Genomic DNA, 17690 nt, shown 5'->3' with positions numbered 1-17690 from the left:
CACTGAAAAACAGAAAAGGAATGGAGGGCCTGGGCATAATGGTACACACCAGCAATCTCAGCTTTTCAGGAGGTGGAGATGGAGGACCTCCATTTGATTCTAGGCCAGCACAGGGTAGAGAGCACAGACTCTACCTGAAAAATAAACTACAGAAAAAAGGACTGGGGGAATTTCTCAAGCGGTAGAGCACTTGCCCTGATTTCAAGTCACCAAAAGGAAAAAAAAGGATGATTTCCTAAGAAAATATAAATTTCCAAAATTAATTCAAGAAGAAATGAATAGCGTGAGGAGATATTTATGCTACTGTAGATATCTATTATCTATTATTAATAAAAATAATATCTATTATCAATACAAAGCATATTTATTTGCAAAAATACTAAGTTTTATTGTATTTCATGATACAACAATTAAAAATTTCCCCCTTCAAAAGGATGGGCCCTATGAATCAGGTTCCCTGTGTGCAGCATGTTAGGCAAGCCTACAGCAATCCTGTGTAGAAGGTACTCTTATTTCTTATCATCCTTGATTTTCAGACAAAGAAAGAGGCACCAAGATTTTAAGTAACAAGCAGTAAATGGAGCAATCAGTATGTGAGCTCAGTGTGTTGTCACACATGAGATCAGCCTTCTGGTTATTCTATTCCACTGTGCCCTAGAAGGAAAGGGCCTGCTTTGGGAAGGACCCTGATGGTTAGGGAGAAATTTCAAGATGGGAGGCATGAGAATATGAAGAGAGTAATAATATAGGTGGTCTGTCCCTCCTCTGTGGTGTAGGAGGAAAGGCCATCTGATACAAGAAAACAAAAAGCAATGCTGAGACTTGACAAGGGTGAAAACGATTGTAAGGATTACATCATTGTAATTGCCCATACCATTATTTTTCCTTTACTTTTTCTATATCATAAATCCTTCACTGTTATCTTAGTTTGACAGTTTATCCTTCTAATTCTCTCAATTTTTGCCACAAAAACTGTAAAAAAAAAAAACCACTATTGATTTCATAGAGATGCCTAACCTCTGAATCACCTTCATGCCTGCTCTTTTTCTCATTATAAAAAATTCCTCTTCGTCTCTTTGAATGGTTTTTCCATTATTAACATTGTGACATCTGAATTTTGCTTATTAGAATTTGCTTAATATAGCTCTTCTCTTCATTCTCCATCTTCTTGTTCATTGGGCTAGAGGGATGTCTCATAAATACATTACTGAAATTAGATCTTTTAATCCAACATGAAAGTTTTTAACCTTTAACCAGTGAATTTAAATCACTACTATTTATTGTAATTTCTGATATTTTGGAATTATTTTTGTTTTCTCCTTTTTCCATTTATCATGTTTTCTAGTTTGTGGTCCCTTTACCATCTTTGATTGGACTAATAGATTTTCATTAGTGCCGTTTTTCTTTGACTACTTTATAAATCTAGTATTTGTAATTTTTAATGGCTACTTTAACATTTTAATATAAATGTTCAAACATACTTTTCTGTCATCTAGAGTGAATCAGTATCTCTAATATCCCTAAAAATAAAATGGATTAGCATATTTCTGTTTCCCTTTGTTCTCTTGCAATTCTCGTTCTACTCATTCTTTAACCCTCACATACATTAATTTGAATTTTATATCCAAATGCTATGTTTTGAAAATTATATGCAATAAAGGCTTATTTAGATACAATGTATTTTATTACTTTCTTTGTTACCTAGCACTTTTTTCATTTCATTCCTTCCTCCAGAAGTTTATTTTAAATGGTTTATATTGTCTGGATTTTTTTTCAGAGAAAATCACAAAGTAGTAAACTTCAAAGTTACTTTTAATTCTAAAAATATATTCCTACCTCTCACCTGGATAATAGTTTGGCTGGGTGTAGAATTCTAACTTCAAAGTTATTTTCCTTTAGAAAGTAGAGGGGTTTTTTTGTTTGTTTGTTTGTTTTGCCTTCTTGTGTCCTGGGTTGTTCACAGGAATCTGCTGTCAATCTAATACTTATTTCTTTGTAGGTAATCTTTCTTCTTCCTTTTCATTCTGAAAGCTTTTAAGATTTTTCTTTTTCTTTTTGATGCTCACAAATTTTGTCACAATGTATTTAGAACTGTGTATGTTTCATCTCTAATATATCCTTCAGCCAAGAGAAAGTTTCCCATAATATTCTTTAAATGCTGTCTTTCCCTAATTTCTCCATTTCTTACCAGGGGGTGGGAGGGATGGGGGGAGAAGGTGGCCCAAATAATGCATACACATGTAAGTAAATGTAAAAATGATAAAATTTAAAAAAAAAAGAAAACAGATTTTCAAACTTCAGTGTCATCCATGTATTGTAACTTTTTTCTTCTTTCCATGTCTTCATCCCTGCTCCCAATACCTAGTTTTGGGTGGTATGTATGTTCAATCTGTTCTCACCCACTTTTGGTTCTTATGAAATTTCTCACAGACTCTAGTTCATCACAGTTTTGTCAGTTATTTAAAGAAAATCTTTTCTAGTGTCTCTAAGCATTCGATGTGAAGGGTGTACATGAGGATGATAGGCATAAATAGTGCTCAGTTTACCCACTTAAATCTGCTTTCAAGTTTTGTAATATTTGTCAATAACACTCATCAGCTGTGACACAGATGAGACCAGACTGGGATTTGGAAAGTTGCAGCAGAAAAAGAAAATTAGACAACCAGCTTGAGATATTAGTGAGTCTTACATTTGGAATGGGGCACTGGGAATATGCAGCTAAGTAGGAGTTAAGAGTAGATCCACAGAAGCTTCCAAAGGAAAAGCTATGGACCTAAAGTCATGATGGTGGCTCCAGTGGTTCAAATCATAATATGAACCTGTTGTAGTAAAAGGAGAATCAGAGTTTGAGGTTTATAAATGTAAAAGTCCACAGTACCAAGGAGACTTAAGTACTTTAGATCATAGGAGGTTGCTCAAGTGAGATAAGAGAAGAGGTCAAAGCATCCTAAAATCAGTGGTTAGAATGACCACTCTTGTGGAAGGTGATGTAACATTTGTGTAAAATAATAGAGATCATTTGAAAAATCCTATGTATAAAAGTTGTATTTTAAAAACACTATATTATTGTAACTTGAAGATATAATTCAATGGAAAACCAATGCGTATTTCATGTGTCAAGTGTTTGATTTTATGCTCCCCTTTCTTCATGTGGTTCTGAAAGAAATGTAGCTACCTTTCTGTTTCCCAGATCAGGATCACAGGCTTTGCTGTGTTCCCCATATAAGGCTAGTTTTATGACTTTAGACTCATCTAACCCATGGATACACATCTCTTAGGGTGAGATACCTATGTCCAGCACATTTAAGACATCTAAATATTTGGCCATAGTAGAATGCTATTCTCTGTAGAAATATGCTGTACTTCTTTAGTTACAGTGCATTCTCCCCCATAGACTATGGCCATATTGTTCAGAAAGACATGAATTATTGAAAGAAAGTCAACATCCCCAAATTATATGCACTTCAATCTATGTTAGTATTAAAGTGCAAATTTTAAATCTCTGCATTAAGATGTTGAGCACTTTATTATTTTTTTTCTTTTTTCTTTCTTTTTTTTGGTGAGACAGGAGTTTGAACTCAGGACTTTGAGCTTTGTGCTTGCAAAGCATATACTTTATTATTTCTTATAATATACATCCAGCATTTAGGATTTAACATTTCAACATTTTCACATTGTGTGCTAAAACCCTATATTAATAGTTTAAAAATGGAAAAGAAATAGCACTGCTAACACATATGACTAAAATGAGAAAGATTCGTGGAAGGAAATGAAATGCAAATTAGAAAGTGTAACAAGTTCTTTAGATATTGACTAGAAAAGTTACCTTTCAAATTAGGATCTGGGACTACAAATCAGGAATTAATGAAGTAGTCAGCCTGTAGGCAACTTAAACCTTAGCTTGGAAAAATAAAGTCCCAATATCTAAAGTATAAAAGAAATCACAATTGGTTAAGCTTGTCCATTCTATCTGAGAGAGTAGAGCACAGGTAAGGAAGAACATTCAAGAAACCCATGGTTCTGTCATACTGAACGCTATTGATTTTGTAAGCATAAACTTAAGTACTAAGTAGATATTACATGAAATAAGGAAACATGCTGAAAATGGTGACATCTTCTAGGTGCTGCTATAGAATGACATAACAGTCATAACTGGTGGCCTAGTGTGCCCTTACTCAGCTTCTGTACATTCCCTCTCTGTCATCACTGAAACAACCTGGTGAGACAAACATGATGGAGTCCCTCATGTAGAATGAAAAAAACTGGAGAGCTAATTACATCTGCTAAGTTTCAACCCAATAAACAATTTATATGAATACTTTGGGCCCCCAAATAAAAATTACAGTAAGATTCTGCTTTAGCAATGAATTATGGTGGGACATGGGAGGATGGGAGTTTTAACTTATTTCTCTGTTTTGAGTTCTACTGTCTTTAGCTATTTTCAATCTTTGGAGATAACAAGACCAACTGACAAAGGAAGAAATTTGTTCTGTTGCTGGTTCTGCTTTATAAAGACTTGCATTTCAAGAAACTTTACACAAGAAATTATACCAATAGTGAAACAAGTAGCAGTCCTCACCAAAATGAAGTGCTGATATTTGCAGGCAAGGCACAGCCAAAGGCCAACACTTTTAGGATGATTAAATTGCAGGAGGAAAAATATCTATGAAATCATGGTAGTGTACTGCCAGTGACTCGATTAGCCTTTCAAAATTACTTGATTAGGACACATTGCAATGTAATAACACCGAAGCAAAGTATTAAGTACTTTAAAATACATATGTTGTTTTTGTTCTAGGCTATTAGCCAAACCTCATTTTGTACTTTGCTGTTATATCTTGAATATCATGCACATATAAAAACAACATAATTTTTCTTTTTGAAAGGCTGCTACACTAGCAAATGTAATCTTAACATCAACACAGATAAAACAATGAAGAAGAATTTTGGGGCAAAAAGGAAAGATAAAGACTGAAGACAAAACAATTATGCGAAATGTCTGTTACTTAAATTAAGCCAAAGAAAGGACCATTCCCATAATTATATTTCAAGGAAAAAATCCAAGTAAAGCAGTTAACTTTAATTTTAATCTCCTTTGAGTTTAAATTTATATTTTGGGTTCTCCTCATAAAAAAAAATTAAACACACAAATGGAATTAGGACACATTTTTTTTTTATGGTTGACATTATATGCAGCATAAAGACTGCAGTCTTTCCAACTTCTGTACATAATGACAATGGCAACTGAGAACAAGTAAGAGAAGAGTTAGAAATTAACAATGCCCTGAAGGACATATGGATCCCCACCCCAGGTTCAGTATGAGTCTTTTTGTTTGTTTGTTTCCACAGAGTATCTGTACTACCACCACTGCATTTTTGCACTTTTTCTTCCTGGCTTCATTCTGTTGGGTTTTGACTGAGGCGTGGCAGTCATATATGGCTGTAACTGGAAAAATTAGGACACGACTTATCAGGAAACGCTTTTTGTGCCTTGGATGGGGTAAGCATTTTTAAATACAATCTTTCAAATGGCTTTGTTAAAATGACTTTGAGCACCTATATTAAGAAGCAGTAGAAAGTGATTGTCACCAGGCTACTTTGTGTCTAATTGGATATATGAACAGGTCATTTTTGAACACTCATTGGTTATTTGGAACTTTACAAAGGAGTAAGTATTGAATGCCCATTTAACTCATCCATTCACAATAGTGCCAACTTTGTGTGAGATGAGATCTAAGCTGTCTTCAGGCAGAAAAACAGTGTTTCCTGCTAATATTCCCTGAAAATGCAAAATGCCTTAAAATATTCAGGACTCAAAGCAGAATGGTTCACTAGGTATGCTCTTACCCCAAGAAAACTTTAATGAATCTATTTCAAGAAATCTGAAACAATTAAAGGATAAAGCTGTCCATGTCACAGGGAGAATAAATAAAACCTCACATGTAGTCAGCGGGGTCCTTAAAAGTAGAAAACAGGGAATTGCTGCCAGACTGAGGAAAGAGTGATAAGTTCCAGGGCTGGTAACCATGTTACCAACTAAATAACTATGTTACTAAAGATCTTAAGGGAAATGTTTGCAACTGGACCCCAAATTTACAGCTAATATAAAAGTACTTTGTGTAGCAAAAAGTTAAAGCCCATGGGTATAACAGTGGCATGTAAATTTCAGTACAAACAAATGCAACATAATGAATTTAAAAACAAAATATAAATTCAAATTTTATGAAATGAAGACTATTAATCTTCAGTTATCACCTAGGAGAGAATTTTTTCTAACGAACTCAATCCAGTCAATCTGAAGAGTCAACAAACGACATGCAGGATGAAGGCTGAGGAGGGGAGGGAAAGAAAACTATGTGTACAATTTACATTGCAATGAATATATATGTATGAGAATATATATATATATGTATGAGAATATATATATATATATACATATATATATATATACATATATATATATATATGAATGCTGGTGAAGATGTTCATCCATGTATATGTGCATATCATCACCAGCATTCATTCAAAACATGGTGGGAGCATGGCGGCATAGTCACAGGTAGAACATTTAATTGAAAAAAAACATGGTGATCCCCTCTGAGATTCTCTTCATAGTTGTTATCATTAAACCTCATGAATAAACATAATGTCACTATAGAAGGCCCACAGAAGAAAGGACAGCAGGAAAGATAGGACATGATTGGAAGAAAGAAAACAGGCAGAGGGCATACAAAAGGATGATTCAGTGATGGATTATTTAAACTGAAAAGGCAAACATCAGCTTCCTGAAAAGACTGCATGACCAAAACCTTGAAAAAATACATTTGAACATCGTGAGATTGAGTTTTATTCACTAAAATAAGGAAGATCCCATTAAATTTGAATGAATTGTGATTCATATAAACATAAACTAAAAGAAGTTATAAGAACAGACTTGGTACAGATGTGCTCCTACATTTTTTTTCCTTATTCACTTTGTTCCTACATTTTTATTAGTAGTAAATTATAAAGAAAGGGTTAACTAATAAGATTTATTTTTCAATCTTATTACAACTACAACTTGATATGGATCAATATGTGGCCAACTGAATGTTCCACTTCTGTGATAGTCCATCACACCAGAACATTCAGTTTTTGCCTTTCTGATTTTATAACTATAAATTTTCTTTATAACAGTGCAAACCCTTAGGGGAAAAAAAACTTAAAAGATATACTAAATCTCTGTTATTACTTCCCCTTAAACTCTTGTCAAATGTGGTGGTAACCTAGCAACATCAAGGAAGTGCACTAAGTTAAAAACTAGCTGTCTCTCTTATGTTTTTGCACCTGAAAGAAAGTTTGCAACAGAAACATATTTCATGAGGTCATTCATCCAGAAGTAGGTGCTCTGATTTAGATAGATGGAGTTTGTTCTGGCTTTTCCTGGGCCAGGATGCACAGTGTGTGAAGCTGATATGAAGTGTGGCGTTGTTTTTCTTGCAGGCTTACCGGCATTAGTAGTAGCCACATCTGTTGGTTTCACCAGGACGAAAGGATATGGCACTGACCACTAGTAAGTCCATCTACAATGATAAGTCATGTTTGTAACTAAGCAAGCCACTGAATAGGCTTCATTTATCTTGGTGACACTGCTGCTGGCTCACGTTTTGTCAGAGTCCTTAACAATGGCAGAAATCACATTAATGAAGAACAATGTCAGGTAACTCACCTGCACAAAGTTTAAGAAGAAAATGCTGCAGCAGTATTCAGAATCCTTGTTTCGATTTCCAGTTTCTTAATTTGTTTAAGTCATTTGCCTTTTAAAATAGGCCAATATTTACTGTGCGTGCTGAATATCAAATACTTTCCTTTTTCAGGACTATTAGTCTTGACAGGATAAAGCTTTACCTTTTAGAATGTAGTTCTGCCCTGAACCTCTGATGTCATTGATGATAATGTATATTGTTATTAACTAACTTTTATTATGCTAATTCAGGCTTGTTGCTGTTTAGAGTAATACATGCTAAAAATTATAGATCCAGGGAATCAAATTCCAAAGGAGAAATGTCTGGGTTATGGAATAAATTAGACGGGATTAGAAAGGATAAAAGCTGTAATGCTGATAAATTCTATACGAGAATTTAAAGTGATGTTTGTTTTAATATTTCAAGTTTTAAACAACATGCTTTCATTTTTTTATTGTATCTGGTCTCATGTTGAGGTGGCAGTTGAGAAATGGTGAAAGAGAGTGAATCTTATTAAATGCGCAATTTTTTGTTACTTGAGATTTGGTTTTTTGGTGTTGGTGATTGAACCAACGGCTTTGTATATGTGAAGCAAGCACTCTACTACTTGAGCTGGGCTTCCACCCCTAAATGCATTATTTTAAAAGTGTGATGTTCTGTTTAATTGTCCTCGGGTTTGAGGTAGGAATCACTGCTAAATTAGGCCATCTGGTGGGTTCATCCAAATTGAGAACATACCAAGGAACATGACTTCTCCTCCTATCCAAAAGAAACTTCCTAAGAGTTTAAAAAGCTCATGTCATTGGAACTCTTTTTTTTTAAATACAATTTGTATATAACTGAAAAAATTCCAATATCATGCATTTTTCAGTAACATAACTATTTTGGATGAAACCAGTATTCAAAGGCAGTGTATTGATAATGTGGAAAGAAATAGAATTATAGGTGGTTCCTACTTTCAAGGAGTTTAAAATTAGAGCCAAATACAATACAATGAGTCATGTACTGGCTTCATAACTGTAAATTTCCTCCATAACAGAATAAACTCCCAAGGGAAAAATAACTTGAAAGACACTAAATCTGATAGTATACCTTAAAATGTAAACAAAATTTCAGTTTGAAGATTAGTTTACACAAAAATACAGTAGAAAATTATTAGCATACTCAGAGATGTTGAACTAAAGTAGTCTGTCAGACTAAGGTCTTTCTCCAGGTATTTTATTAAAAATATTCAATTTCTACCCCCAAATAAGAAAGGAAATTTGATCTGTGTGCTGTTATGGTAAGGGACTGTAACTAACTGTAGGCTTTGAATAAATGCAATCACATTTATGAATGAATATATTGATATATGTTTTGTGTGTACATATATAACTACTAGATTAAATTTTTAATTAAGGTATAATTTATATACAGTAACATTCACCCTATTAAGTGTATAGTTCTGTGAGTTTTGACAAATGCCTAAGTCATGTAACCACCACCATACTTAATGTAGACCAGCTTACTGTTGGAACAGGTACAGAAGAGTTACTGTTTAATTTGGTTCCTTTTGAAGGTAGCTCATTAATTACATAAAGTGACAGAAAATAGTGAAAGGGTTCAGTGTCAAAAAATGGGTGATTAAGTGATGATCATCTCTCTACAACAGCAGAAAAAAGAAAATGGTCCCCTCATGCTTCACTCACTCTCCTGGATGATGCATGTACGTCGGGTGTGCCACCCAGCAAAGCCCTAGTGCTGAGCCCCATGGCGTCATGGCATCTTCATTTCCCTCCACTGCCACAAAAGGAATGTTTTTACCCAAATGGATTATCATGCCTCTATTGATGCAGACCTACATCTCTTGGTGAATTTGGTCCTTGAAATGAGCACAGCTGCACTTATTTTCATTCAAAAGCTTATATTCAGTGAAATTTCTTAGTATTCTGTGAAACAGTAAAATTAAAAGAGAAAAAGTATGCAGATGGACATTACCCATTTCTCACAATGATGTCTTCAAATCAGCATCTCCCAAGGAAGGCACTGTCTGCCTCAAGGAAGAGCAGCATACCTAAGTCTCAAAACACACTGTCTTGTTTTGAAGTGTTTTTGAAATATTCCACAAGGGAGACAAAGCAGCATTTTGTAAAATTTAAGCAGAAATCACCTTTATAATAAAAGTAAGTGTAGAAATGTCACTGGCTAAAACATTTTAACTATTTGAAAGTAAAGCCTTATAGTAAGTTTTTCTCATTCAAGAAGAGCTTTAATTCTAGCGTCTTCTACATCATCAAGTGCTTTTTATTTTCTTATTACAAATCTTTGAAATGTACCAACATTCCAAGGCCAAATATGTAATTGAAGTTACATGTGTCACACTTTAGTGATTTAATACTCATCACTAATTTTTGTTAGTTTTTATCTAATGTCATTTTCAGCTGCTGGCTCTCTCTTGAAGGAGGACTACTCTACGCTTTTGTTGGACCTGCAGCTGCTGTTGTCCTGGTAAACACTGAAATTAACTTACCTGATTTTTTTAGCAAAAAAAAAAAAAAATCAGAGTGCCAATTTTGATGAAGTATTATGTACAAATTTTAAAGTTCAATGAACTATTACTTTCACTTGAGCATCAGTTGTTTTCAATCTTTCACTCTAAAATGTTAAAACACTAAAGAATATTAAAATTGGGAGTGTAGTATTTCTCTTACAGTGATTTCAGAAGAAGTTTGAGTAAATTTCAATAGATTCTTCCTCTTTATAGAATCTCATTATTTATTATCTTTTCACCTTCATACTATCCTGTACAATGTGTATAGCTATTAAAAGGAAAATTTATTTAAGTCTACCACTACCAAGTATCAGTCTCTCTCTCTCTCTCTCTCTCTCTCACTTTCTCTCTCTCTCTGTCTATATATATATATATAGCTGTTAAAAGGAAAACTTCTTTAAATCTACACTACCAAGTATCAATATATATTTAGCTGGGTTTCTCAGTAACACTAACATGTTGGCTAGATATCTCTTCATTGTGAGGGCTCTTCCGCCCCTCTACCCATCACTTATCAGTAGCATAGTTCAGATGATGTTGGGAAGGGGGTAAAAATCAGCCCTAGTAAAGGACAATGCAAAATATTATGCATAAGGATTTTATTTTTTTCTTTTTGGAGTCACAAGATAACTCCTTAAATTTTTAAATTATGGTAAAGTGCAAAATTTCCTACCAATTTGTCATTCTCTCTCACTCTCTCCCTTCTCTCCCTCTCCTCTCCTCTTCCTCCTCCTCTCCCTCTTCCTCCTCCTCCTTCTTCATCATCTTTTCTCTCTGTCACTAAAGTTATTAGTTATAAATCTTTCTTTTCTAGTCAATTTTTAAAGAAAATAGAGGAGGAAAGAAATGGTTTGAATTAAATACAAAGATTCAAATCACTGTGCAATTAGATTTCCAATTGGTTTCTTGAACAATTCATTCAAAAAATTGGAATCCAGTTCCTAATGACTCTGATATGCGAGTCTTCCTTTAAAGCTTGTTCTCCTTCCTCTAAGACATAACAGGGAGCAGAATTGTCCGTAATTCAAAAGAAGAAAAGTATGTACTCTAGATGTGAATGTTAGGAAAGAGAACAAGGAAATCAATTACTTCCCTAAGTCACTAGATTAATAAACATATAACCTAAAATGAAGAAATAAAGAGTATGTGTATGTATAATTGAAACACCAAACTGAGGTCATTGTAGTAGTGATAACTTCTTCATGACTAAGCTGTAGATTAATAGGATATACATTTTTTCTTAGTTCAGATAATAAGAAGAGCAAACATGAATAATCATTCTCTTGATTAAATGGTACCTTGTCAGAAAACTATGAGAGCAACACCTCCTCTGCCGCAACTTAACAGAGTGCTTTGGCTCTTCCTCACATCAGCAGTTCCACAGTTCAGCTTCACACCCACCACTTACATTGAAAGAGGAGGCAGGGTTGCACCAAGATGCTCTTGCCCAGCCATTCCGGAGAGCAAGGGACATGGAGACTAAAAAGAAGATAATACTTTGCTTTGATTATCTTGTTTTTCCCACTTGACTGCTTTTCTTTAACAGGAGACCTTGGCAGGTCAGAGAACCCTAGGTACTCATCATAATGATCTGCAATGAATAGATATCTCTCTGTAGCTTCTTAAAATTTTACTTTAAAAAGAAATCTTGAATCTTGCTGGTTTCATTCCTTTTGCATTATACAAAAGACCTCTAAGTGAGAGTAAGAGAGTCTTAGAAAGCAATTGGTAAAAAGGGCTCACTAAAGCATATTTTTAAGAATTGGCCCCATGTCCATCCCCTAAAGGATTCTGGAGACTTGAATAGACTTTTCTTTCACCTAGCACAAGAGAGAATAGCCACAGCCTGGGGTATACTGCCATTCCATCTTCCCTGCTGGAGACAATGGCAAAATCCTCAGCTCCTTTGCCTGCCAAGTCTTACCCCACCCTCATGCTCAGAGATTTAAAATCTTTTAGCTCTTAAACCTGGGATAAATTCATTCAGCCAATTGATTTTATTCAAGATTGACTCAGACAAAAGAATGCCAGATTGGTATATTCTGGTTCTGTTTAAAAGTTGGGCAATGGGAGATTAACTTCCCCAGTGCTAACTACAAACCACAGAGATGAAATATACCTAATATACTTTAAAACTTAAAAGTAACATATCACTGTCAAATTATTCTGCACGCCTTTATGCATTTATAAGATGTTTAATATCACTACTTTTGTGACTAAATACCTCTACAGTGATTTAAAATTGATCAAACATGTTTTCAGGAGAAACAGGGACCTGATTCCTTTCAATGTTATTGAAAGGTCAACTTTGTTTCTGTTTGACAGGTCAACATGGTGATTGGCATTTTGGTATTTAATAAACTTGTTTCCAGAGATGGGATCCTAGATAAAAAGCTCAAACACAGAGCCGGGTAAGCTGCCATTGGTGGATTTTGAAGGTTCTTTACCACTGAACTCCATAATTCAAGTCTAGATCATCACTGACTATAGACTATGCCTTGAATTTTGTTCTTGATGTACAATGTGTCTGATAGATTCTGCCATTCAAGTTTCTAATGCACTCAGGAACCATGATCAAAAATCTAGAAATAATAAAATAAAACATTGAAAAGACCTAGGAATATCTGTGTACTGACAATCATGTCAGTTAAGATTAACCATTAAGTTTAGATTTGAAGTACTTGTCCTTAGGTAAGGATTTTCAAGCCCTCCAACTTTAGGTCACAAAGGACAGAAGGTATATCAAGCATAATGTCCTAGGTGAGAGGACCTAACTGCACAAGTAAATAGGGTACAACTTTTTTCTTTGATTAATTGTATTTAATAGGGAAAAAAAACCTTCACTATTCACTTATCAAATACTATTTTTGTCATAAGAATTTTAAGTCCTTTTTGTTTATATAATTTAGGTATGGGGGAAGATAACCTAGGTATTTCTTTCCCCTAGTGAAAGACTAAGTTTAATGGGTTTCAATACAAAAATTTGGTATTATTCATATCAAACATTAGAATTGCACTGGTATAATAAAGGCAGCATGTGAGATTCCTTCCTGTCAGAGGACCACTTCTTGCTTCCATCCTTTTTTTCACTACATATGAGTTTCCAAAGCATCCTTAAATAGGTTGACTTGAACTTACTAAGACACTTGGACATGAAGCTTTCACAGAATTACTATTGTTAGTTTGCCATATGTGGTTGAAATTGGAATACTAGATTCTTCAGTAATTTCTGTCCAGATTAGTCATGTAATAATAAATTAATCATACTAGTCTGGGTACAGAATCTCATCTCTGCTATTAGTGGAAGAAACTTAATTTTTTTAACTGAGGATTATAGTGGCTATTATGACTCACGAGCTTAAAAACAAACAAAATCAATATTAAGTTCTGCAATTTACTTGCTTTGTACATGCATTTTGGAGTATGTTCCTTCATCTTTCTGCAAGTTAGTATCCTCCTCTATTAAACAGGAGAATGACTTTTGACTCATAAAGAACATGAAACATAATGCATAGAATGGTTTCATTAAATCGAGTAAATAGCCAGCTTAACCCAACAAACAGTGGCCATTCTTGTGATGACTGAAATAAGGAGGCCAAAGTGAGCAGGTTGTTTTCGTAGGTCTAGCATAGCCATAATCATCCCTGTTATCCCAGCCACTCAGAAGGCAGAGATCTGGAGGTTCCCAGTTCAAGCCAGCCCAGGCAAAAAGGTAGTAGATCCTATACCAACAAATAAACAGGACATGTGATCCCAGCTAGGAGGGATAGGGAAGCAAAGGAAGAATGATAGTGGTCCAGGCCAGCACCACGCAAGAAAAAGAAAAGTTCCTTGACTGAATAACTCACACATGGTTTCATCACCCATGACACCAAGGCCAGAAAAAGAGCTGAGATCATCAAAATGAGTACAATGCTAAGAGTCTGATAACTTCACAGTTAGTATTTATTTTGTCACTTCATTATTTCATGTGTATTGCCCAGTTTGATTCCCTTACGTCTTTATAACCAATAACATAGGCCTAGAAGAAATGACAACATTGTCATGTTATGAATTTATAAATTATCCATTTCAGCCTACATATTAATGAAGACAATTATAATTTTAAAACTTCTAATTCCAAAAATACTCTTAGAAGTCATTTATGTTTCACTGGCAAAACTGAGTCAGCGTCTTTCTGGCTCCAAGACCAGTGTTAGAGGAATAGTATTGTGGACAATGTATGTTTTAAAAGCAGAATTACAATTATCACTCAAAGCATAAAAAAGAACTACTAAATTAATGACTACCTTCTAGAAATTATTTGTATAATATAAAATATTAGTCTGAATATAGATTGAAATTGTTCTCAAAGTGTGACTGAAGAAAAATTTTAAGAAGCTATGAATGTTTGAAGCTAATTTTAACCCTCAAAGAAGCAGTGAATATAGTAATAAGACTTCAGTGAGGAATAAAGAATCAGAATTAGCCAGACACATTGAGCCGGACGCCAGCTGATCAACTTAATAATTATTTCCCTACTTGTAAAAACTGACTACTTAGATTGTTTGAATGCACACATCAAACGTGTCTTGTAAAATTGTGTTTCTATTTAATAGACTATAGCACCAAGACATTCCATTTTCTCTATTTCTTTGTTCTTTGTTCTTTTTTTCCTTTTTCTGTTTTTTTTTATAGTCACTTATTAGAAACATCCAAGTGTATAGTTTACATTCAATAAAAATTTATAAAGGAATGAATAAATGTTTAGTAAATAATATGATAGCTTGACAAGTTTTCTAATAACTAAACCATGCTACATTTTTCCTAATACATAAAATATATTTACCAAGGGGGGATTTACTGGAAATAACAGTAAATCTTATATAACATAGTATTGGAAAGGATGAAAACAAGATAAATAGGCATGTGTCTTTTTTAAACAGAAAATGCAATTTTTTTCTACTTTTTATAGTGACATTTTCTTATCGGCCCTTTTAAACTGCTTTTTCTTAGCTACATGAAATTAAGGAAATTAAGTTATCAGGATCCTTTATAAGTTTTGGGAGTTTTTTTTCCAAAATGGGGAGAGCTAGATATTTTTTCTCAAGGACTCTGTTAGAGTATTAACAATAAACCACTCAAATATATTTTTTTTCCTAAAGAGAAGAATAAAGAATGGGAAGTGACCTAGCACTTGTTAGGATTCAACACCCATGGTGCTCCTGGGAGCAGACAGAACAACTTGTGAGAGAGTAGTGTTTCTGTCCTCATGCTGGTAGATATTGTTTACTTTGGAATGTACAGGCAATTCAACTTTGTTTTTTATAGCTGAACTTTTTTTGGTATGGTTTTGAGATGGGTCTAGCTATATAGCACAGGTTAGCCTCAAGCTCTTGATCTTCTGCCCTCAGCCTTTCAAGTGCTGAGATTATAGCTGTGTACCACCACACCTGTCTTTGTTGGAACTTTGTGTATTTTATAATGCATAATTTCTTCTATACCAAAGAAACAAGATTCTATTTTTTGTAGCAACTCATTTTAGAATCTAGACTATATGTTCTACATATTACATTAATTTCTGCAATGGTTATATAAACTAGGAAAAAACAGTATATCTCCCTGGGTAACTTACTCAATTCATATCCAGTCATACAATGCCAATACTGTCCTAAGCATCTATGTCTAAGGATACAGGCCTTTTAATCAGCCTCAAATCAATCTCAAATATTGACAAATAAGCACTTTGAATACTAATTTAAATTTATTATTAGAAAACCAGTACTTAAATTAAATCAGTTTTTCATAGCTAAAATACTTGTTGGTTTTAGTAATCTTTGGCTTTTCAATATTGTTTCAGAGCAGAGGCAGAATATCCTTAAGTTGAGAGATAGTTACATCTATGTTCAAAGCATAAACATCAAATAACCTGTCTTTTGTGAGAAAGGAAATGATAAATGATGAGTCCATGCCTTTAAAAACCACTAATGTGATCAAATTAAATAAGGTTAAAGAAAGTCAGGTGTATCATCAGTGCAGTGGTGCTCATTCCTGCCTGTTCAGTAAAATAATCTATGGAGCTTTTCAAAAGGCAGAAGCTGGGTCCCCTACCTCAGAGACTTTGTGCATGGGGCTAGATAACAGACATGCATGGCTATTCAGAGAACACTAGCATAGGTACTCCTTGGGGAGCAGGAGTTGCCATCCTTTGAGCCATGACTGAACTAAACTGGACAAACTGTTGGTTCCATATTATTTGACAAGTTTGGGTACATGTGGCTGGTACCTATGCCCTGGGTTGGATCAGGACAGTGAGTGATTTGGTTTTATATCTACTACTAATATAACTCAACTCTCAGAGGTTTGATTTTTTTCTCATGTATCTGCTGATCAATCTCCAATAGTTTTCAGATTTATTATCTCATCTGAGAACTATTCACAAATGCATATATTTATTCAAAACAAACCAGACATTTCAAATTACTAACATTTTCTCTTCTCTTCTACTTTTATTATATATACTGTTTAGCAATGCAGCTCCTCTATAACATAATTTAATGAAACCTGCAGGGCAAACATATTTTAGATATAAATACCACATAAAAACAGAGTAAAGAAATAGATCAAAGAAAATTATTTTAAGGTGTTTTGAATTTTGATTCAAATAATTTATTTTTGGTTTTCTTAAGAGGTTTATGTTGTAATAAACACATCATTTTCAAGGGACTTTCCTCGAGCAAAATGAATGTCAAGTTTTTCTATGTAGCAAGATTTTGTTTCTATGATGTATTAGATGAAATATGGATTATTTGATCTGAATTAATCCAAAAAATCTCTTAAGTCATAATAGATCATTTAAATGCTGTAAGGTTGAAGTCTGTGACAAATGTTAAGAAAGAATATTCTGAACTTCATCATTCTGTTCAATGTGTTTTATTAAAGCAGAAAACTATCACTCTTTATATTATCAACCAATATTTCATAATATTTCATCAGCCCCTATATTCAGACCATCCTAAATATGGACAGTGTATTGATGCTATAAGAAATTTCTCAATATGAATCTGTTGAGATAAAAAATATGGTAGAGAACTTCATATGTATGAAAAGCACACCTTCCTATGTTTCAACACTAAGTGTTTATGGTTAAGAAGGTTTTTTATTTGTGCCTTCTGCAAGTGATGAAAGTCCTCAAAGCTGGGAGTCCTCATGTTTGATTACAAAGGGTCTGGATAAAGGGTTTTCACTGCATGTCGACACAAGCACAGGCTTATGTTTAACTCAGTGTATTGGGTAACTCTCTTCAATAAACAGAGGACATTTACGGTGAAAATAATGGAAAATGCTTTGCATGCAACGCAGATCCAGATTAATTGAAAGGTAAATGTTACAAAGATAATGTGTGGTATAAATGCATCTTTGAGACAACCTAAAGCATTCATCTTTGATAATATACT

General features: G+C 34.0%; 1 protein-coding gene across 6 annotated transcripts in view; it reads left to right on the top strand.

The window, feature by feature from the left end:
- Nucleotides 1-17690, top strand: part of Adgrb3 (adhesion G protein-coupled receptor B3) — a 721663-nt gene that overhangs the window by 659279 nt on the left and 44694 nt on the right. For all 6 annotated transcript variants that reach the window (XM_074080490.1, XM_074080476.1, XM_020162286.2 and 3 more), the window contains 4 exons: nucleotides 5350-5500; nucleotides 7483-7552; nucleotides 10145-10211; nucleotides 12580-12665. In XM_074080490.1, coding sequence (XP_073936591.1) covers nucleotides 5350-5500; nucleotides 7483-7552; nucleotides 10145-10211; nucleotides 12580-12665 — 374 coding nt within the window. The remainder of the gene's footprint in view (nucleotides 1-5349; nucleotides 5501-7482; nucleotides 7553-10144; nucleotides 10212-12579; nucleotides 12666-17690) is intronic.

The sequence above is a fragment of the Castor canadensis genome, chromosome 1, assembly GCF_047511655.1.
Source record: "Castor canadensis chromosome 1, mCasCan1.hap1v2, whole genome shotgun sequence".
Classification (NCBI taxonomy): domain Eukaryota; kingdom Metazoa; phylum Chordata; class Mammalia; order Rodentia; family Castoridae; genus Castor; species Castor canadensis.
The sequence above is the reverse complement of the archived record's forward strand: the minus strand, read 5'-3'. Positions and strand labels throughout refer to the sequence as shown.